The sequence below is a fragment of the Pocillopora damicornis genome, chromosome 11 (assembly GCF_964200805.1).
Source record: "Pocillopora damicornis chromosome 11, jaPocDami1.2, whole genome shotgun sequence".
NCBI classification, from domain to species: Eukaryota; Metazoa; Cnidaria; class Anthozoa; order Scleractinia; family Pocilloporidae; genus Pocillopora; species Pocillopora damicornis.
In genome coordinates this window covers 5,746,254-5,768,751 of record NC_142680.1, presented here as the reverse complement: position 1 = coordinate 5,768,751, position 22,498 = coordinate 5,746,254, and the positions used below count along the sequence as shown (strand labels likewise).

Here is a 22,498-nt window from a genome sequence, read left to right as displayed (position 1 = left end):
ATAATTTTACCATCCTATTTGAGGTTTCCTCCGTTTTAATACGCTCACGCTCCTGGCGCAAACGTCAAATATCGAGCAGAATCTCACACCCCTTTTTTTCATGCGCTGGGAGCTTTTGTCGGCCCTATATATGACTAATCATAAGTGTCCTTGTTTCTTGAAGTTAAGATTTCCACTTTCCTAACGTCGTTATCTAATATTTTGCCATCGGCAAATGGAGAAATGAAAGCAAAAAGTAAACGAAGTAGGAGCACGATAAAGGAAACACTTTATTCTTACTGACTAAATCCAAATATCAGTAGCTTAAATATCTGCAGTGATGGCTGATCAAATTGAAATTTCATAAGAGGATAAAAAAAAGTGCTTTAAATAGATATCACATTCAAAAAGGGGCGTACATTTTTTTTCCGCCCAGTAAGGAGTAAATAGCTTATAATAACAGGGTAAAATGATCATTTCCACATAAATAGTAATTAAAAATTGATCAATAATAATTTATAATGGTATCCGTTCCTGTGATTGTATTTTTGTTCATCTTAATCGTCATAGCGAGCAAAATATTGTTGTTATCTCACAACAACAGACTAAACAATAAACTAGGTTAGCTGATAATTAAGAGCTAATCTCGTGCCCTGATCCTTTCGTGTGATTGTAACCGCCTAGCCGTGAAAGGTCTGGGCACTAGACTGATTAAGAGCTGTAATACTTAGTTACTTTGCTAGGGGGTGGGGGGGGGGGGAAATTCCTATGAGTTATGCCACCCTATGATAAAAAGAAGAAAAACCAATGATATTTTAACAACCTGGTATGCCCCATTAATGCCCACAAGTTGCTGATTTAGAACTTCCCCCTTCCCTGAAGGACCTTGTCAAAGAAAATTAATTATTATTATTTATAACTATTTACACACTGGAAAGCCTCCAAATGCAAGGCAAACGTTATTACAGCACCCACCCTCCCCACCCACTCCCAACACACGCCCTTACTTGTCCCTATTAAGGCTTCTATATCCCGAGAAAAATCCGGTTCCATTTAATTTTGCCGACCCACAACGAATCATAATGCATTTTGGATTATTTCCCTTCAAAACAATTCAGAAATAACACCATTATGTCAAAAACCAGAAGGATGAGATTTTCAAATGAAAGTACTCGCTTAATTAGCTACATTATAAATAAACATTTCTTCAGGTCTACCCTAAATATATTACGAAATAACTAACCTTTTGCTGTAATAAATCGCGTCGAATTGGTTGAATCCTTTATTATCAGTTAAATGAATCAATCATTTTTTTCTAAGTCAATTTCTCGGTTAAGAATTCATCTCGTATTATTAGCTGGGAATGAGCACCGAAAATATGTGACTCCTAGCTGGAAGAAACATTCCTATTGCCGTTACATCCCGTTAAATTTAACATACAGTTTTCATTATTTTTTCATAAACACTAGCCAAACAAAAATGACTTTTCTCGGACAGTTTTCAAACGAGTGTCGAGAGTATACCGGGAAGGCATAGCAGGTTTTGCGCCACTCTCTAAACCAATCAGACATGACTTCGCCAGTTGCGTTTTCCCGCGCTTCAGGCCATTTGCAGACGTGCTTTTTTTACCATGAAGTCTCATTGGTTCCTTATTATAGTCGCCTTCTTCCTGATTGGCTTTTGTAAATATTTTGGTTGTGGTCTCGCGACACTCAACTGAAAAGTGATCCACTCGTGACGATACACGTTAACAACTTATTACCCTTATAATATAAGTTGACCAAAGATTCCGGTAGAAGAAAGCAAAGAAGACTAACTCGTCCCTAGTCGTCTCGTATTTTTCGCGGGAGACTAACATTAGCGCAGATCCCGCGCGCTTCCCTAAAGGTAGACAGACGACTGGGGACGAGTCAGCGAAGAAAATAAAGAAATTTCGTGCTAAATGGGTGATCATCATCTAAAATCTCGAGATCGTCGGTGAAGCCGTCTCCTGAAATAAAGCGAATTTGCATTACTAAGATGTTCCACAGAGTGTCTACTGTCTGTCTTTTCTTAAATAGGTCACGTCACTAGGCGGTTTCAGTTGATTTGTGTCAAACAAAATTACTTCAATCTGAATGAGGATACAAATATTTGTTCGGCAACATTGAAAACGTAGCGTGTGAGCAGGCCCTCAGTATCAGCGCAGCAGGGCGAGCGTTTCTTCTTGCACAGGAAGAATGGAGACGAGTCGATGAGAGGTATGCCAGAACAACATGCTAACCTCTCGCAGGTTAGCGTTGCTCAATACTTCAAACTTTCTCATGGGTGAAGAAACGCAAGTAATGATGGCCTGCCCACAGGCTATACAAAACAGAAATGAGCCACTAACAAGCCAACAGGGAACATAGACTAGGGATGGTGAAGATTGAAACGGTTTGGGAATCACGATCTTGAAAAGTCATAGATAATGTCTCTCTGAATTTATATACTGTGTTGAACGTGACAACAGTGACGTCACGCAACACCAGACCTAAATTAACAAGAAAGTGTATTTCATGACCTTCAAAAGGGTAGTAACTGAAAATGCGTAGAACGAAGGTTATGCATCGGGAAGACAGAGGGAGAAAAATAGGAATGTCTGGTATCCACTAGTCTCTCTAATTATTAAAACAATAACGAAGCAAAACAAAACCCAACGATACAAGGGGGAGGAAGAGAATTCATTTCTTCTTCCTTAGGTTCCAACCTTGTTTCCAGGATCGCTCTTCTTCCTCCGGTGGTGGGAAGAACAGAGACCATGGAGACAAGCCCCTCAATAGTCCCTGGTATACTTCAAGCTCGTTACTAGTAACTCAGAGTGATTACAAAACGAGAGAAAGTCGAAAGCAAAAAGATCTCTTAATTCTTCGACTAGCTATACTGGGTTTTAAACTAAACAAAAAAGACTGCTGTTTGCGTTCTTACAGAAACATTCTTCTCCTGGGCCGTTGCACAGCGTTTCTATTATGTTTCCACATAAAATCCTTTGTGTCAATGGAGGATACACAAGTGAAGATTGATCAGAAAAGAACTTATACTCCTGTATATCACATGAATACTATCACTAATAGCCGCACACTTCTCCCTTAGCTAGTTGTAAGAAATTAAAATGAAATCGAAGTCTTATAACAAGTGTTTTTCCCGGGAAATTAATGAATTAACCCTTCAAAACCCAAGATCTGGTTGTCAATTCTCCCATCTAGCTGCTAATCATTTCCTTGTATGTTAAATGCAAGACTTTGATGTTGGATCAAGATTACAAATTCTACCTTAGAAGTTTGATTAACCTCATTGATTGTTTGGTGGATCATGTATGGATATTATACGATCAATGTTGGAAGTTAAAGGGCAATTTAATTTAGCCTAGCTCTGATTGGTTTAGGAAAAGAGTGCGACATTTTCAGTCCAATCATAGCAAAGTAGAGTTCAATCGATACAAACCGGGATCAATTTTGACACTCTATTCAACACTGCGGTAAAAGAAAACAAAAAGAATACCTTACCATATGTGAAGACGTATTGCTGTTGGATCCTGAGCTGTTGATCTCAATGTTAACGAAGAGGGTTGCATAGCCTAGAGATTCGCCTTTGTTACTCAACAAATGAATATGCCTGTAACCTGGATTAAAAAAATTATATGCGTCAAACTTTACAGGCAGATGTCGGTCAAATAATCTTATCTATGCAGATGGATTGAAGGCTATCACGTCGATTCACGTGATGTTCTATTTTGAAAGTGGTTAAAAGGCAAGCAGAATATCGAGTGATTAACAATGATTCCGGCAAAGTGCTGCAAAATCTTTGAACAATTTTTGTGTTGAAACGTGATCATTAAGGTAATTTTAAATTGGAAAAGACACAGAGAAACAGCGAGCGCTCGACTTGCAATGGGGTGAAAGTTGCAGATACTTGAGAGAACTCTCAAACGGCTCATAAAGTATCAACCAAGGCGAGTGTTTTCAAATTTTTCGCGTTATTCCTCATACTGTGGCTTATAAAGCCACTAAGCAAATTGAAAGAGTGGTCAATGGCTTTGAGGCTAGAACACATATACCCGAAAAGTCGCAGCAATAATAAAGAGAGCGATCATTCCATCTCACACAAATACCTGGTCTTAAACTGGTGAAGGGTAAGGAGAACTGGCCAATAAAGTCGTCCGCAATTCCAACATCTTCGTCGAATACGGCAAATCGAATCATGGTGAGCTCCGGCATCAGCAAAACCTTTTCAAACCTCTCCTTCCACACTGGATTAAAACCTGCAAACACGTAAAACAATCTTAATTGTTCTAAATAGTATCAATCGATCGAAAAGTGATCTTAAGGGGGAGACTTGGGCTGAAAAGGTGGCGGACGGGGAGGCTGGGGGAGCGGAGAGGGAGGCTATACGTTGAAGAGCATGTCATTATGCTACTCAATCACCCTACCAGAGCGCACGAAGTATTTCTCATGTCAGCCTATCAGCGAACGCATCATAAAATCGTAATTCTGTAACAAAGTCGACAAAATTGTTTATTACCATTGTCTTTGACGACTTTCGTCTTGAAAGACGCCGTGTCAGCTTGTATGCCATGAAAGTCGAGTTTTACATAAGGATCAATGATCTGTAAAGAAAAAAAAAATCTTATATCGGATGTTCTGTTCAAAATCCACCTGGACTCCATAGTCGTCATATTTTCTGGTGAGCAGGTGCTTAATATTTCGATCGAATGATGAAGCCGCCATATTGGATTGGGAAGATACGAGAAAGCCTGGAGCCGGTAAGATGGTGCACAAGGGAGGGGATAGTGGGAACAAAAGGGCGAACGATAATGACAGGCAAAAGGAGTCTAAGCGTACCGCTGCTGTCTGGGCCTAAAAACGTCTGTATCTAACGTAGTTATAAAACAGCACCCCAGTTCCAGTAGCAAAAGAATCGTAAGCAGTTGAGACAACAACCTCTAAACTTGGACAGTATAACCATAGGCACTTGTCCACTTCAAACATACCTCTCCTTTTTCTCCTTCTTTAGCTGGCTTTGGAAGTTGTTGACCAGAAATGACCTGGAAAAATACACATAAACAAGAATACAGTCTTCCAAAACTTTCTCAAGATTAATTGATGAAAACCCTAGGGTAAATAGCTGTAAAGGACGAAAGGCAATACTGAGTAATTACTGAAAACTACAGATTCATCATCAACAAACGCGGAAAACTTTTTTTAATATTCATGTATTTTAACAAAATAGTAGAGCTTTGAACAAGTTGACTGTCCAGTTTTGAGCGACTTTTCTTTTGTGGACACAACTGTGTGCAAAGAAGTGAAAAAGAAAGCACTTTAAACGATTTCAGAAGAACGCTTTTCGGTTGATTGTCGTAAAATCAAGTGCAATGTAATCCCTACGGCTAAACACAAAACTTAAGGAATTACCCAAAGAAGCCAATCAGAGCCCAAAACGCTTCGAAGGCGGGAAAACGCAGGTGACAAAATCGCGAACGGTTTTGCTTTACATTTGATTGGTTGAGAAGATGGCTCGAAATTTCTGGACCGATCACAGAGCGAAATAAAAGAAACCCATTGTAATTCCAGATTTCTTTGGACACTTAACTGAAAACTGATTAAAGCTGCCGCCTAAAATCATAACGTAGAGGGTGCAGTTTAGAAATGTAAGAGACTACATTACCGTTATGGATAGTGTAACCTTCTCCACACCGGGAATTTCTGTCTTAGTGAGAGGATTCAACTTTAATGAGGCTAAAAAAAACAGGAGAAAGGTTTTAGAAATATATTATGGTCGAGGATGTCATAGAAAAAACTACTTTGACAGACAACCGTAGAAAGCAAAAGTAGTGTTGTGAACTGATCAAAACAATTATTTTGTATTTTCCTTACAAGTGTACACCAGAGGGGCACTGGGGACAGGGTAGACCCGAAGGCGGGAAAACGCGGGTAACCACGTTGCGATCAGTTTTAGCTGTACATTTGATTGGTTGAGAAGGTGGCACGGAATTTCAGGACCAATCACAGAACAATTATTTAAAATTTACCTTACACATGTACTCCAAACGGGCACTGAGGAAGGGGTAGACTCAGGAAAACAAAAAGGAGAAAAGCAGAGCTGTTTGGGGGCACAAAGCAAAGGTTCCTCACATGTCAATGAAAGTTTCGCATAACATATAAAACTAGGGAGACAGGGATTTCTTTCGTCCCTCAAGCTAAGGTTTACTTGCCTGCTGTCGAGTGAGGAAAGTGTGCTTTAGCAGAGGGTTGAAGGAAGAACTCAAGGTTACCGCATAAAAGCTCCTGAAGTTATTGAAGGTTCTAAATAAACTTGGAAATACTTACAGTCTCGTAGAACTTTAGGCTTCAGAATGTAGCCAGCTCGTCCATTAGTTCTAAATTTTCCTTGGTTCAAGTGCATGGGTTCAGAATCCGTTTGGTAGTTTAAGGCAACTATTGTCAAAAAGGAAGAATTAAAGTAGACTCTCTGGTGTAATTCAAAGCAGGGAGGTTAAAGAAGCTGCTGTGCTGCGTCGGCATGCGAATCAAATAATCAGCTGCTTCTCAATTTAAAATTGAAAAAGGTAGTTAAATAACCGCAACGAATTTTGAGAAGTTGACCCTAGAGTCTCGTCGGATTTCAACGCTACCCACCCTCCCTACCACTACAACCATGGGATACTATTGATTTAAAAACAACTTCTCAGAGCTAAAACTGTAGGAAATATACGGCAAAGAGTGCGAATAATTTATTATTAGATCTCGGAAAAGGGAGGGTTAACATACCTATTTGACATCCCGCGTTCCAGGCCTGTTGAGGGTTGTAGTTACTAGAGTCCACTCTCCCTCCGGCCGGGTAAATTCTGCTGAGCTGTCTCTTGTTGTATTCAACAAACTCAGCTCCTTGAGAGTTCACCAAGTTGACCATTTTGGATTCCACAAAAGAGGACATTTGGTGAAACTTGCCTGTTTGAAAAAGCAGAGAGAAGAAGGAAGATGTTATTCATACGTTATGAAAGTCGGGCAAGGAAAAATCCACGTACAAGTGAAGAAATGATCAAGTAAAAGAAATTTCAGAAAGAGCTTGAAAAACTTCAGGCTGTGACGGGATTCGAACCCATGCCTCCTACGCTTTTCACTTTCATTGTCAATGTTTCCCCATGTTGTGAAAATTCCCACACTTTTCAGAAGAAACAAATTAACCGATCCTCCCTACCAGAAGGAAGGTAATCTGATTGGCCGTGATATGAGTGTCGCAAGACTAAAACTAAAGTTGTCACGACGACCAATCAGACGAAGTGAAAGAATTTAAAGAACCAATGAGAACTCCAACTAAAACCAAGCAAAATACCAAAAGCGCGAGAAAACGCGGGTGACCAATTCGTGTTTGTTTTCAGTTTTGCATCTGATTGGTTGAGAGAGAGTGGTGCGAGTTTTCTGGACCAATCACGACACTCAATTGAAAATGGCTCTTAAATGCTTACTATTTTGTTTGGCGTGTTCAAAACCCTTGAATCCCACACTGGACACGTAGTTTACGCAGCGGGAGAGCTCTTTGGCCAGCTTCTGTTTCTTCTTTTTCTTACCGCTCTTTTCATCCTGTGGAAAAGAGTTATTAATAAGGTCTAACACAATTCTCCTCCGTAAGTTACATCGAAAACGAGTAACCTTGCAAAACTGGAATCCCTAAGGTTGATGCTTTTAAACATGTGACGATTGCATCTGTAAAACCAGCAACATTGTGAGTAAAGCGCAAGTTGAGCAATTGGTTACCTTAAAAAATACCCCATCAATCATGGAATAATAAAGAAACAAAAAGAAGGCACTCCAGGAAATCCTGTATTGTTGGTGAGTCTTTTGACACCTAACATTGACTATTATCTAATTTCTCCTTATAACATTATCCCCGAATCACACATAAGGTCATGAGAATAAAGGAAATGATCACCAACTAAAGAAACTTTTGATTGTTTAGATACAAATTCTCCTTGTCAGCTCCTCAAGAAATGTACGGAGAACAGTATGGAGAATATGCATACTGATGTAAGGGTGTAAAGGGTTGACGTTTTCAGCTGGAAAAACGATATTTAATCAAACAGATCACCGAGTCCTCGTTCGGAAATCGATTTTTGCTGTTGTGATAGGCTCTGCGCGTTTTATACTTTTTTCTCCCACTGTTCCAACAGTGGAGGTAATTATATTTCACCACTGCCAATCAAGGTTATTTCACGAACATATCGAGATTCTGAGAAAATTTAAGTAACAGAGATTTCCTTTAGTTCTCGAAAACTTGTTGGAGTCGGAATTGGGCAATCATGGTCTAGCGGTCCTAGAGGGGGGCTGAATTTATCTGTTCCTACTCACAAAACCTAAAAATGATTCCATAAGGTCGCTGATCTCTTTCATGAAGCGGGCAGGAGAATACATAAACATATAAACATGGAAACCTTCTTCATCCGAATCAAAATACGATAGCTGACGTTAAGAGTGCAAAACTAGGTTTAAATTTGTTCTAGAATTAACAATATTCCGCTGACACTGTGCATTTTCTTTTAAAATGTCTCTCTAATTAATTGGTTCACTGTACTTTGTTAGTGTTTGAGCTCCAGACAAATTACTCTACATGTATCAACATATCATTTTCAGTTTACAGGATGTTACGACGTATTGAAGCTATTTTACGCCTGGCAAAACTTAACTAGACTTTCCGGCTGACATGCAGTTTACAATTCAAAGACTTCATGCAGTTAAAATTGTCGTCTGAATCTAAAGGCTGTTGAGATCTGCGAGGCTTATTTATTTATAGCTGGATCAATTATATTGTAATTCAGGAACAGAATTAATAACGTTAAGGAGGAGAAAAAATCCTAGCTTTCTTTACTTTAAGGTTAATTATTCTTCGCGATAAGGTTATAAGATGTCAGTATTAGAAAAAATTTACCATGAAATCATATGCTTTAGTAGCATGTTCCAGGCGCTCAGTGAGTCAAACACAGCGAAACAGTCAACGGTGAGATAGCAATGAAAGATTGAAAACGAGAGAGATTTGGGTCGGGTGGCACAGTCCATTACGCAACCTGACCCAGACCTCCCTGGTTTTTTCACTCTTCCACTCCAATCGCTTCGTTTTACAACTGAACGCCTGAAAGAGGCTAATGCTTGAAAGTAACCTACATCATTTTTATTTACCTTGATACTTGCAACAGATTCATCAATTTCTCTTTCTTTAGTCACTCTCCTTTGAGTTCAATTTAAAGTTTAACAAAGCTAGAGCATTCTTCCAGTGACAAAACATAATATAAGCGCTTTGATTTAAAATTTTAAAATTTTCTTAACTATAGGCGATGGTAATCTACTCTAACAAGTAAATCTAAGCGCACCTTTTGTAGGATGGCGCGGTTCTAGATTTCCCCTAAATTTTTCAAAGATTTCAGGGCATTTATTACAACTGTCACTGTGAAAAGAACGCTCTAACTTGAAATTAACGAAGTTTATTGTTATCAGCATGAAATTTTAGCGTTTACTTACATCTGTTTCGTCTTTAAATTTACCAGCGCTGCGTACCACTTTACCAACGGAACGAAAAGATCTACGAATGCTTTCCTGGTAAATACATGGAACAAAGAACGATAAACTGGAGATTTAATTAAAACTATTTAAAAGTATATTTATGACTTTAGTCAGAGAAGGTTATGTCTAAAACTTAAGGATGCCTTTCAAAGATTTACTAAGAAAATTTTCTCCTAATTCTTTCAAGAATCAATCAATACCAATCAATTCATCAAAACCATACCTGCCTCAAAGTTATTTCGGAAAATGTTTTTAACCTTAAAATATCAAACCTTTAATTATTAAAATATTTAACACATAATTCCTTTAGAAAGATAGAAAAAACATTTGGGGAAACCTGGACAAAAGGGGAACTCAGGGAAGGGAGGGTAACTCACTAATGGAGCAATATCCTGACATTCTACATCAATAGAAACTCAACTGAAATTTGGGGCAACCAAGAAAACAGGGGGAACTGGGGGAGGGGTGGGTAACCTACTAAAAGAGCAGCATCTTATCCGTACTGCCTCATCAGGTAAGAAAATTACTGATGACACTCTGGTAGTAAAAGGGGTGACTCTGTGTTCGTAAATATAAGTATTACTTTTAAACTGTTGGTTTTAAGTTTATGAAAAATTATTTTTTAACAGACGTCTTTCAATGCGAGTACTAGGCGTTCTTTCGGTCCTTTCACGTCGATTGCTAAAATAAATAATAATAATAAAATAATAATAATAAAATAATAATAATAAAATAATAATAATAAAATAATAATAATAAAATAATAATAAAATAATAATAATAAAATAATAATAATAAAATAATAATTAGGTACCTTTTTTGGTTTCTTTTGCTTCTTTTTAACCGGAGGAGAAGTACTGGTGGTAGAGGGTCCTTCTGCGCCTGCACTCGAACCAGCTTCCGCGCCCGCATTTTCTTTTGCCATTGCAACCGAAGCTGCCTCTTGATCAATATCAGCTGCTTCGTCTTCATCTGTGACGTCACCTTCGTCGTCACCATCTTTCTCTTGCTCTGGTTTTAATTTCTTACCCTGCGTGAAAAAGCGATTTCGAAAAATTTTAATCCGCCGTATATTACGTAAATGAAGAGGATAGTGCGAACCACAAATAAAACATTCTCCTTCTCATTTTGCAATATAGGCTAAGCGGTGAGCATGCAATATTACAACGGAAGTAACAGTTATTTCGTGGACACTTAATTTTTTGACGTAAAACAGCTTGTCACAATATATTTAATACTATTGTACTAAACAACACGCCGGTTTGCCAATACCTTGATGAGAATTTTGTTCTTGAAGAACTCTGGAGATGGAAAAGTATCGAATTCCTTATCTACGGGAATTTTGTACAGTGTATCTAGTTATCAAATTAGTCAAGGAACTTAACAGTCTCTTATCTTTTTGAACCATCACATTAATGTAATGTCTTAAAGCAACACAGCGAGTCTATCTCAGATTCCATGTTGCCGTGCGTAGTTCAGAGCACAGATGACGTCAAAAGGTGGTAAGAACCAATAAGGTGCAGCCAAGTGTAACACTGATGTTCTTCGCACATGCAGACCCACGCGCGACAACATGAAATCTATTTGTTTTATATGATAATAAGATAAATGCAGTTTTAAGGTAATTCAATGCAGATGAGGATTAATTCAGTGCAAAGAAGTAACAAACCAGACTGAATCATTCCTTGAACTTTTTTGTGCCTTAAGGATGTGAAAATATCATTGTATATTATTGTTTTGATCGTACGCGGTTGTTTTGACCGAACGAAAAATGTCACTTGTAGAGTTTGAATAAATTATTTTGGCACTTGATGCGCGCGCTTTGCTTCGGTATAATTATGATAAGCTATCTCGTATTTTTTCATGTATATTATTAATACGTAATCACATGATTTTCCTCGTACAATTTGGAATAAATGAGCACTAGTGAATTTTTTCAAATAGTCTTTGAAAAAATTTACTCGTGCCTATTTATTCCAAATTGTACTCGAAATCATGTGATTACCAATACTGAAAAACAAATTGTTGTTAACGGTGACGTCATCTCTGCGTATGTCCTCCGATAGATCTTAAGAACCCATTGAAATGTGTGTGGGAAGCAGCTTATCACATAAATTACAATATATAGTAATTTCCTGGTTTATTTTAAAACTCGTTTCGGCGTTCATACGATCACGCAACAAATTCGCAGGCTAGTTTTTTCCCCTCAGATTTTGTATTTCATGTTTTTACACCTGACACTGAAGTAGGAAAGATGAACCCCGATGATATTGTTACTGTCATCAAAACAACTTGATCGAACAAATTTAAAGATACCTCCAAACCTTCCTTCGACTATGTTACTAATTTTCTTTCGATATGCTTTCGTTCTTCCCTTTACTTACTCATTCGTTCGTGATTCTTCAGTTCGTTACTTTCCTTGTTTGTTCTTCCCGCTATTTTTCCCTCAAATCACGCGCCCGATTTACAACGTAAGTTTCTCTTTAAAAATATACCCCTTTTTTAGCAACATGCTGCTTTAAATTCTGGTGATATTTCTATAACAACTCATTCAAAGGATACCGCCAAGTATTTCTTCGAGTATTTCAGCCATTTTCTTTTGATTTGAAAGATTACAATGGTTTTCCAAGGAGAGGATAACCGGATATCTATAAACAGGAGAAAGAAAGAATCATTGCTAAATTACTAATTACTGGTCGAGGTAATTTAAGTCAGAATATGAACTGAGTGGCTCATCTGACCGGAGCTCATTCCGGTTTCTGTACAATGAAGCAACGAGGTGTTGCTACTCCTCCCTGGATAGGATAATAGTCTATTGTCAGGCCTCTCTGACATTTTGAAGGGTCATCAGACACAGTCAGAGTGAAATGTGTTGCCCAAGAACGCAACACAGAGAACTGACTGGCCTCTAATTTCTCCTTACAGTATCACCCTTGAATCAAATGTAGAGGTCATGAGAATAACGAAGATGATCACCAATTTAAGGAGGTCCTGATTGTTACACAAATTCTCCATTTCAGTACCATTGGAAATGTACAGAGAGCACTGCAAAGAATATGAATACGACTACTTGGGCGTAAAGGGCTAAAATCAGCAAGCTCCATCTTAAGTCTTATACATGGACTGCTGCATTACATCACTGTACTTCTTCCCGGAGACTAAGACCTTACTCGTTTGTAAAAGAAAAAAAATTACTTACTCCGAAACCTCGAACGCATATCTGTTAACAGCTTCGATGACATCCTTGAAGAGAATCTTGGAGGTGAGCGTATGACCATGATAAACAATAGGTTCTCCATTATCGCCATCCCAACAGTCCAACTCTACACAACGACAACCTTTCTTCAGAGCATTGATATAAGCATCCACACTGGACGGACCACGGAGCTGATCTTGTAGAAGATAAGTGTTGTGGGACGAGGCAATGTAGTAATGAGTGAGCGGGTGAGTCATGTCTTCGTAAATTTTGTCATAGGCGGGGTCGAAAATGTCCCCCTCTGGAGATTTGAGGTAGCTCGTCAACCCTGACAGATTGAAAAATATCTAATGGTCAAACCTTTCTTAGATTGCGCGCAGACCCTCATTATCAGCGCTGCAGGACACGCGTTTCTCCGCTCGCGGGAAGACATGACACGAGGCAAGGAGAGGTTTTGTTTGGCACTAATAGCTAGAGCCCTTGAAAACCTCTTGCCCGCTGGTGTAGCTCAAGGCTTTATACTTTCCCACGAGCGAAGAAACGATCGTGCCGAAGAAACGCTCGTGCCGAAGTAAAGCTTATGCCGAGGAAACGCTCGTGCCGAAGAAACGCTCGTGCCGAAGAAACGCTCGTGCCGAAGAAACGCTCGTGCCGAAGAACTAATAACGAGAGCCCGAATGCAGGCAATATCTTTCTCGATTTCTTAACCGAGCTCAAAATTTATAGTCTTTCTTTTTCTTCTATTTACGAACATAACGATTTCGACATTACTGGTTGTAGCATTATGCAAGACGCGTCTCACATACGAATCTTGTAAAGGCGTGGCTCATCGTTGATTTCTTGGTGACACAGTGGACTGAGGTTCGATTCCATTTAAAGATTCAAAATTTTTTCCTTTCTTCCACGCTCGTGACAAGACGAAGAAACATCTCTCTCGTACGAGAAGAGTTTCCGAAATTTTACTTAAACAATTTGAACAGCATTTAGAGCAAACACTGACCGTCAATTCCTAATTCATGCCTCTTCTTCCCCGTCTCTGTTGGTTCATGGGTCAAAATCATATCCAAGCAGTATTCTCTGCTGACGTTAGGCATCTGAAAAAAGGAAGTAAAACGCCTTTGTTTCAAACTGATGCAGATTGTCTGTTATGTGCAATCGGATTCGCTGACTGACTAACTAGCGATAGATTGAGTGAGTGACTGACCTAAAACTGACTGACATATCGACTGACTTAGTCACTGACAATTGACTGACGTGACTTAGACTGACTGATTGACTTGAAGCCAATTATATGCTTGAGTAAATTGACTTGTTGACTGACACCTGTCTGACGGGTAAACTGACTCATTAAAATTGGCTAACTGATCAATTAAAAACTCACTAACTGACTGATCGATTGAGGGAAGAACCGAGGAACCGACTGACGAACTGACGGACTGACTGACTGACTGACCGACCGACCGACCGACCGACTGACCGACTGACTGACTGACTGACTGACTGACTGACTGACTGACCGACTGACTGAAGAACGGACTGACTAACTGACTGACAGACTGACTGACGGACGGACAGATTGACTGACTGAGGACAGACGGACTGACGGACTTGTTGACTGATTATTGACTATCACCACAAACACTGGCTTAAAGAGAGTAACAGCATCAAACCAACACCTAAACATACTGATTACCTTATCGACCGATGGATAAATTTATAACTAGCAATCAAATCTTACCCCTTGTACATTTTTTACAAAATAATGGAAATCATCTTCATTCATGTGTGCTCCATTAGATGAATTCTGCTTCATGAGATCGACAATTTCCTTTCTTGTAGATATTGTCTTGAAGAATGTGGCAAACTCGTCTTTATTAAGCGCTGCGTCGCCATCTGTGTTCACTTCCTAATAAAATAGATGGTAAAACAAGTGAAGAGTTGCTTTAAAATTTCCAAAGATGTTGTGCTTCGTTTAAGGCCTGCAACAAATTTTCTTGTGAATTGAGCAGAGGTATTCTTCTTTCTTCTCCTCACTTCTTGGCTGGACCAACGTATTGATATTGCAAAGAAAAAATTACTTAATCACCATTCGAAAGGGTTAAAATGAATTGCATATATTATAGAGGTGTTTGATCGAAATAATTCATGTGATGAAGAAACCGGAATAGCGTCCTGTACAGTTTTCTATCGGTTTTGCACTTTTCATTCGCAAACTAAGTTTTCTTTCCAAGTTCTTTGTTAATCTGGACTTACTAAGAAGTAGACATTGTAAACATACTCACCTTAAATTTCTTTTTCACTTGGCTTGGACTCATGCTAACGTTCAAAGCTTCGACAAGTCTCTGGACTTCCTTCAAACCTAATGAGCCATCTTTGTTCTTGTCGAATTTCTCAAAGGCTTCCACGAGCCATGTGAATAATTGTTAAAGAAAATACTTATCCGTTGCTTCCAAAACTACCCTGGAAAAATCAAACTATCAAACTGAATAGTGGCACAAAAGTAATTAATTGTATGTATGTCAATCTTGAATCTTTCCCACGCTTTTCATTTGAGTATCGTAACACTAAAACCAAAGTAATCACGACAGCCAATCAGAAGACGCATAAAAACGTACTCCAAAGAAACAATGAGAATTCATAGGAACTACGTGAAAACAAAATCAAGCGCGGGAAATACAGAGACAAAGTATTCACAACAGCCAATCAAAAGAGGCGTCAGTACGTACTCCAAAGAGCCAATAGGAATTCAAGGTAACTACATGTAAACGAGATTAAGCGCAGGAAAAATACGCGAGACAAAGTCACGATTTGAATAATAGAGCGCTTTTCCATTGAGTTTGGTACAACCAAAACCGAAGTTACCACAACGGCCAATCAGATGAAAGGAAAGAACCTTAAAGAGCCAATGAGATCTCAAAGTAAAACTAACCAAACTGCCTAAAGCGCGGGAAAACGCGGGTGATTAAGTCGTGATTGGTTTGGTTTTGCATTTGATTGGTTGAGAGAGTAGCACGAGTTTTCTAGAGCGAAGAAGTGCAAAACCAGTGCAATCTCGCATTACTTTTGACCCTCGATTGAAAATTTCTCTACTCACATCTGATCTGTTGAGTGGATAGCGCGTGTATTCTAGACCAATCACAGGATGGTTGAAAGCAACTTAATGGCAAGATGAGAATTCCAGATGATTTTCAATTTTTAATAAAAGTGTGAAAGGATATTGATCGCGATTTTCCTTGTCCTCCTTCTCGAGATTACCTGAAGAACGAAGACAAAAAACAAACAGATAACTGAACAATCCAGTTAAAAAAAAAACATGATTGGTTTGAGCGAAAGTGTATGAGTAGTCACCGATTTCTTTGTCAAAGGAGTAGAATGTTGAATCTCATAATTGACTTTATAACGTCAACTAACACTTTACAGCCTTACATCAGTTTGCATATTCTCCATACTGTTCCCTATACATTTCCTATGGTACTGGCAAGGAGAATTTTCAATAATCATGAGCATCTTTAATTGGTGACCATTTCCTTTATTCTCGTGACCTTAATGTGTGATTCAGGGGCGATGTTGTGAGGAGAAATTAGATGCTGGTCATTCTTAGGGATCAAGGGATTAACAGATCTAAGATCTGTAAAAAATTTCAGGTTGTCCACACGTTATCTGATACCCAAGAACGTTTTGCGATAGCTTGTTGTAAACTCAAATTAAGAGCAATCACAAGGGCCAATCAGATTATGAGAAAATATCACATGTCGCCAATGAGAACTTAAAGTGACAAAGCATGGGAAAATACGAGTGAGCATGTTGTGATTGGTTTGGCTTTACAACTGATTGGTTAAGAGAGTGATGCAAGTTTTCTGGACCAATCACAGAAAGCAGTAAAGCAAAGTAAAAGCAATACGGGATCCCTCTCTACCCTAAATTATAAATTTTGCCTGTCCCAGATGTTTAGTTAGTAAATGGGAACAAATAGTGAATGGCCGATAGTAGTGGAAGTCCGAAAACAAGAGAGGACTGGGTCGGGTGCATAACATTCTCAATGCTACCTGACCCCAAGCCTCCCTTGGTTTTTCACTCCTCCACAACCATTGCACCGTTTACTAGTGCCCTTCATTTTTAATAACTGAATGTCTGGAACAAGCTGATAAAAATTTTTTTGAGGCAGAATGTTACCTTTGTTGATAATGAGCTTTTGAAGTCCTCTTATCCAAAAGTCTGCCACTTCCCTTGACTCTGCCACCACATTGAGAGCTGCACTACCCCCATTGTTGCCAAACTTAATGGAAATACAGTTCTCAAGGGAGTGCTTTTTCAAAAATCCTTGGAAGAGGTCCTTGACGCTGTCTCCAAATTGTATTTCTGTCATTTTGTCAATCTTAACTAAGATATAACAGAAAACCAAAGATGAATAAAATAAAATATTCAAGCTCTCTGAGTTTCATTTCAGGCACTGAGCCCAAAAATGTCACAACCATACAAGGCATTGGAAGGTCTTTCAAACCTTCATAGTGCATCAAAGGAAATAAGCAAAAGAAAGGAGAGGGGGTGTGGTTGATGGCACCTGTGACCCCCCTGTCCTTGCCCACACCTTGCTAAGAAAAAAAGGTATTAAATAATGATAACAAAAGATGAGTCTCTATAAACACAACTAATGCAGGAACCCTCCTCCTCCTCCCCCACCCCCCTCACTTGGTCGAGAACAAGTGATGATTAATGAGATTGTACCATGTGCCAATGAGGCTAAGTCTCCCCCCCCCCCCCCGCCCCTTAATAACTTCCCATGACCCTAAATGACCAACCACAGTCAATAGCTACTGTAGGACCCTAACACCAAACAACAGCAATTAATAACCACTGAAAATTATACATCATTTAACAAATATGAGGAAAAAGTTAATTTTATAGAGGGTGGAACCAAATTGTTATGTAGTAATTCCCTATTACTGAAATAAATGTACAACCAAAATATATCAAACGAATATTCAGGTCCTGCCTGTTTAAAGGGAAGATGTTAACTCTATCTTCTATGAAATCACTGCCAGGTAGATTATAGCACAGTCCATTTTGTTTAGTACACTTGTCTACGGCAGAATAGCAATTTATTTGTTGGATAGAGTTTCCTGCCCTTTGAACAACTGTGAATTCCTATCTTTTATTTAATGTTAATAATGAAAGGACTACTTGAAAAAAATAAAAAATAGGTTTGCAATGCATGAAAAGGGACATTTGTCTAAAGATGTGAGTTACCCACAACTGTATCTAAATTACTTTATAAATATTATGCAAATATTCAAAAATTTTTTTGTTTTCAAGTGCATAATTTTTAAACAAAATTTAAGACAGCTGCGGTTATTTCTAAACAGAAATTATACCCAAGATACAGACCCACCATAAAAAATATCAGAAAATTAAACTTACACCGAGAGTTCTTCCTTGATGGCTCATATCTTATTTCTGTCATCTCTTTATCAAGGACAAAGGTTTTTTTATGATGGCCCTTCCTGTTGACATCCAGTTTGATCATCTTTGATCCATGTTGCATCGCCTTCCAGCAGTCTTGAACTAATTATAATCAATAATTTATTACCATTCATCAAGGTTGTTCTATCCAAAATGTTTTATTTTAATAGTAACCCTTTAACTCCCAAGATCTTATTGCTAATTCTCCCCACTTGCTGTCACATATTTCCTTATTCATTGGTCATGAGAAATTGGTGTTACCAAAAACAAATTCTAACTGATGAGGTTGAATCATCTCATTACCTGTTTTCTGGATAATTTATGGATATTATGGGGAGAAGTTACACATTAATCACTTCCAGGAGATAAAGGGTTGAACAAAAATCATAAACAAATGAAAATCACACATGATCATCTTAATAAAGTGAATGTTCTTCATTGTCTAATCACTAGGTTACCTAAACTTAGAGCATAAACTTAGACCATGAATTAGATGAAGCTAGTTCAAAGAATTGTAATCAACAATATTCATTAACTTATGTCAAATTGATTTTGTCTGTTTGCATATGTCATCCCAAAGTTTTGGCGGTGTGTCAACACAGAATTTTCTTACAAATACCTGTTTCTTTGCTACATTCAATACACCTTAGTTAGTTTTACTAGTCCAATATTTGCATAACTTGTCAAAATTTAGCATACCAGATACAAATTAAAGCTTGAATGACACAACTGTTTCGATTTCACATGTACTTTCAAGAAAAGTTTTCATCCTTGAATCTTCGTTTTTACTTGGATATGGTAACAGTGCTATGAGGTATAACATAAGAGTCTTAAAGAAAAATATAATTTTTCATAAAAATGGAAAAAAAAATTACATACTCGTCAAGACCTCGCCAGATGTGTGCATTCTTTTAATTTTGCTGTGAAATATGAGAGCGACGGGGTTTGGGCGCCTCGTTGTCACTCAACAAGAGAACGATTTAGCAGCAGGGAATATTCGAGTGATTGAAACCCCTAAAACGCTCCAAAATTGCGTGACAAAATGTCGTGACACATGTAAGAACTTTTCGAAAAGCCCCTAAACTTCTAAAGTATACATGTTCGATTATTTTCTTATCGAAAACCTCAACGTTTACAGCGAAACGAGTAAAATCCACGATAAAATATGAGTTAAAAATAGATAAATCAATCAATAAAATCTGGATACAGGATCCGATGTACGTAAGTTATTGTGCTAGGATTACTCGTAATTTTTCCAAACAATAACATATTTGTTCCTTTCTATTTCATCGCTAGTTTAAGTAGTTTCACAAGAAGGAGCAAAATTAACTTGTCAACAAAGTGAGTTAAAATCTCAAGCTACTAAAGTAAGATTCTAGAAGCAAGACAATATTTTGACAAGTGTCAATTTCAAGACGTTCATTAATGAACTTCTTCTCCACGAGTTTGCTAAGAGATAAACTTTGTCTTAAATTTCTAAGGAGAACGATCGAATTAACATTGAATTTCGTTAAAACTCTGTTCGAATTTTAGAAACTTATTCGCTAAAAGTTACGTACACTTAAAAGAATTTAAAACATGGTCTGTCTTGAAGGCGAATATTTGTTATACCGATGCAATGTCACGCTTGGTTAAATGAAATGATCACAGTCATCCGAACCCAAAAACAAGAATGAAGAGAAAAAATCATCTTAAAATATATTGTGTAACTGCAAACTAAACTTTTTCTTTAATTCTGCGAATATTTGTTATCTCAAAAGTTTGCAGACTTGACGTGGGCGAAAGTTGAAGCCAAACGTCTGTCAGAACAAATCTTAACGACAAGCTTAGCGAATTTTAATACCATTGAGCCTAATATTCTATGCTTATAAGCAAAACGTTTTGAAAAATCTTACCTGATGGAGTAGAATTCTCGTTTTCATCGGCCATTCTTGCAAAAGTGAGGGCAACTGTATGAACTTCTTACAAGAAACAACAATTCAGAATTAATTATCATGAAAAAAAATACAAGTTAACTCAATCACACACCCGCCCGATTTAGAAAACCTCCGTTACGCATCGGGAAGTCCTTTAGTTTTACCGTATGGTTTAATTATTAATATTCAAAACATGTTCATTGAATATTTATAGGGATTTTTAAAATATTTGTCAACAGATTCAAAACATCCGCCATAAAATTTTGGCAAAATGAGGAACATTTATGTTTTAGGAAGGAAAATCGATGTTTACGAATTTCCGATGTACACCGCTGAATAGCACCAGTACGTGACTTGAAAAACTTCACGTACAGCCCATGTGAAAGCATAGAACCCCTAGGAAATAGAGTGTTTTTAAAAAGAAAAAAAAACTAATGTGTGAAAGGCAGGCATATATATTAAGGCGGCATAATTTTTTTCAAGGCGTCATGATTTATTAAAAACGCAGCAAGAGGATTTCTAAAGAACGCTTTAAAAATGTTTTGAGAACTTTCCTTGAAGGTATCGGCGTAATTTTTTGTGCAAAAGTAAACAGCTTGCCCGTTGTTTTCCTCAGAAAAAAAAATGAGAAAGAAAGCTATCGCTACAGTTGTGTCTTCAAGATTGTTCGTAGGAGAGACATAAGGTATGAATTTGTAGTCTCCGCCCGTGTTTTGACTTCGAAAGTGAAAAAAGGATATGCAATTAAGATCACCTCCCAAAGCATTGCACAATATCAAACAATACTTTGTGATTTTACTCATTCATAGTCGGAAAAATTCAGAACATTGAAAGCCAAGGAGCTTTACAAACAGACTTAAATATAAAAAAAATAACACACAAACACGATCACTTACCAGTGTATCGCAATCTCTGGAACTGATAAAATACTGGCGAAATAAATAAAACCGAAATAAATATTGCAGCGCGCGTGTATGAAATGGCTAATACTTTTTAAAAAATACCCCAATTGCATGATCCAAATCGATTTTCAAAATTATACAACATGAAGGAAAAATGCGGAAAACTGGGAATATTTGTGCAATATCTTTAATGAAAACCCTTGTTGAGTAATCTTAAGGGTCTCTATCCACCGACACAATACTACACAACATCTACATAACATCTAGCCTGAAAATAATATCACATATCCCGAGTGCAGTTTGCGCATTTAACGTGCAAAGAAAGAATTTGATCAGGTATCGCAATTTTTGAAAGAAAAACCGCAGTAAATGCAAAGCTTTATGTTTAAGAGGGCCATTTTGCTTACCAAATGTCCAACATTGACTTGTTCGGTCTTCGCTAATTGCTTCTTTTCGCTAACAGACGAACAGATGCAATTGCAGGTACTAAGGCGGGTAGTTGTTAATTGTCATGAGATAAATATTGGGAATTTTCCAAGTAACATCAGATGCTAATAAAAAAATATTCGATATAATCCTGGATAAGCTACCCACAAGATTATCTATCAGGCGCGACTTTGGCCTTTATCTAGAAGGGGAAGAGGTTTGTGGCCTCAAGGCTTTCGTCAAAACTGAAATAGGAAACGGAAATGAAATAACCTTGAACGTTTTGCGAAGTAAAAGGTTATATTTAACGACCTAGGTTTCCTCAACTCATGAGGACATACCCCATGACATAAATAACAAAGATTTAACTAACAACTTTCTAGTTTCACACCGTGGTTACGGAAACTCAAACGTACATAATTATCGAAATGGCAAATCCGTGATAAAAAAATTCAATGAAAGTTTTATTTTGTGACATTAACATTATTGTGTAGCAACAGCTCTCATGCGCGGTCGAACGAAGTTTACAGTGACATCATCATTTTATGTAGGCTTTCAAGAGATTTCTGAGAGGGTCACACACTTGGGTGTACGTAAAAGTTAAGGAAAGTTGAAATACAACAATGGTGACAGTGATGTTTTTATATAGCGCATTCTCCGTAAGAATATGCTCTAATACACGTAACAAAACTTTGCGGGGGAATTTGGCCACACTGCATTGAGTAATTTACAATATTTTTGAAAGAGAATTTTGCAGGTGCCACCAATTAAGGAATTTTGGGAAACAAAGCCAAAAACACAACACCAGGAGCTACGTTCCTTACTCTTTGCTAGAACGTTCCCTACTCTCCGCGAGAAGTGCGTGGTTTTTTTTTTCTTTTTTCAACGTCCTCTGCAAACCAGTAGAACAAAAGTAGCATATTCTCCTTCGTAATTTTTAAGACCCTAAGTGTTGGTCCGGTCTGGGGCTTAAACCCTTGACCTCCACGGCGGTCTGTTACATCCTCTGCCTTTTCCTACATGACGGAAAATAATAATAATCTTCTGACA

General features: G+C 37.9%; 1 protein-coding gene across 1 annotated transcript; it reads right to left on the bottom strand.

The window, feature by feature from the left end:
• Positions 1–251: 251 nt before the first annotated feature.
• Positions 252–20,148, bottom strand: LOC113667851 (1-phosphatidylinositol 4,5-bisphosphate phosphodiesterase delta-4). The gene is made up of 21 exons (XM_089186988.1): positions 20,100–20,148; positions 18,163–18,306; positions 16,918–17,124; positions 15,963–15,999; positions 15,027–15,156; positions 14,483–14,650; positions 13,745–13,838; positions 12,748–13,072; positions 12,111–12,196; positions 10,821–10,903; positions 10,363–10,578; positions 9,507–9,581; positions 7,463–7,577; positions 6,765–6,944; positions 6,324–6,431; positions 5,662–5,732; positions 4,988–5,041; positions 4,519–4,603; positions 4,109–4,258; positions 3,504–3,619; positions 252–1,969 (listed from the first exon to the last, which is right to left on the bottom strand). The coding sequence occupies exons 1-21, from the start codon at positions 20,131–20,133 to the stop codon at positions 1,937–1,939; spliced, it is 2,511 nt and encodes an 836-aa protein (XP_089043114.1). The 5' UTR covers positions 20,134–20,148; the 3' UTR covers positions 252–1,936.
• Between the last annotated feature and the right edge of the window lie 2,350 nt (positions 20,149–22,498).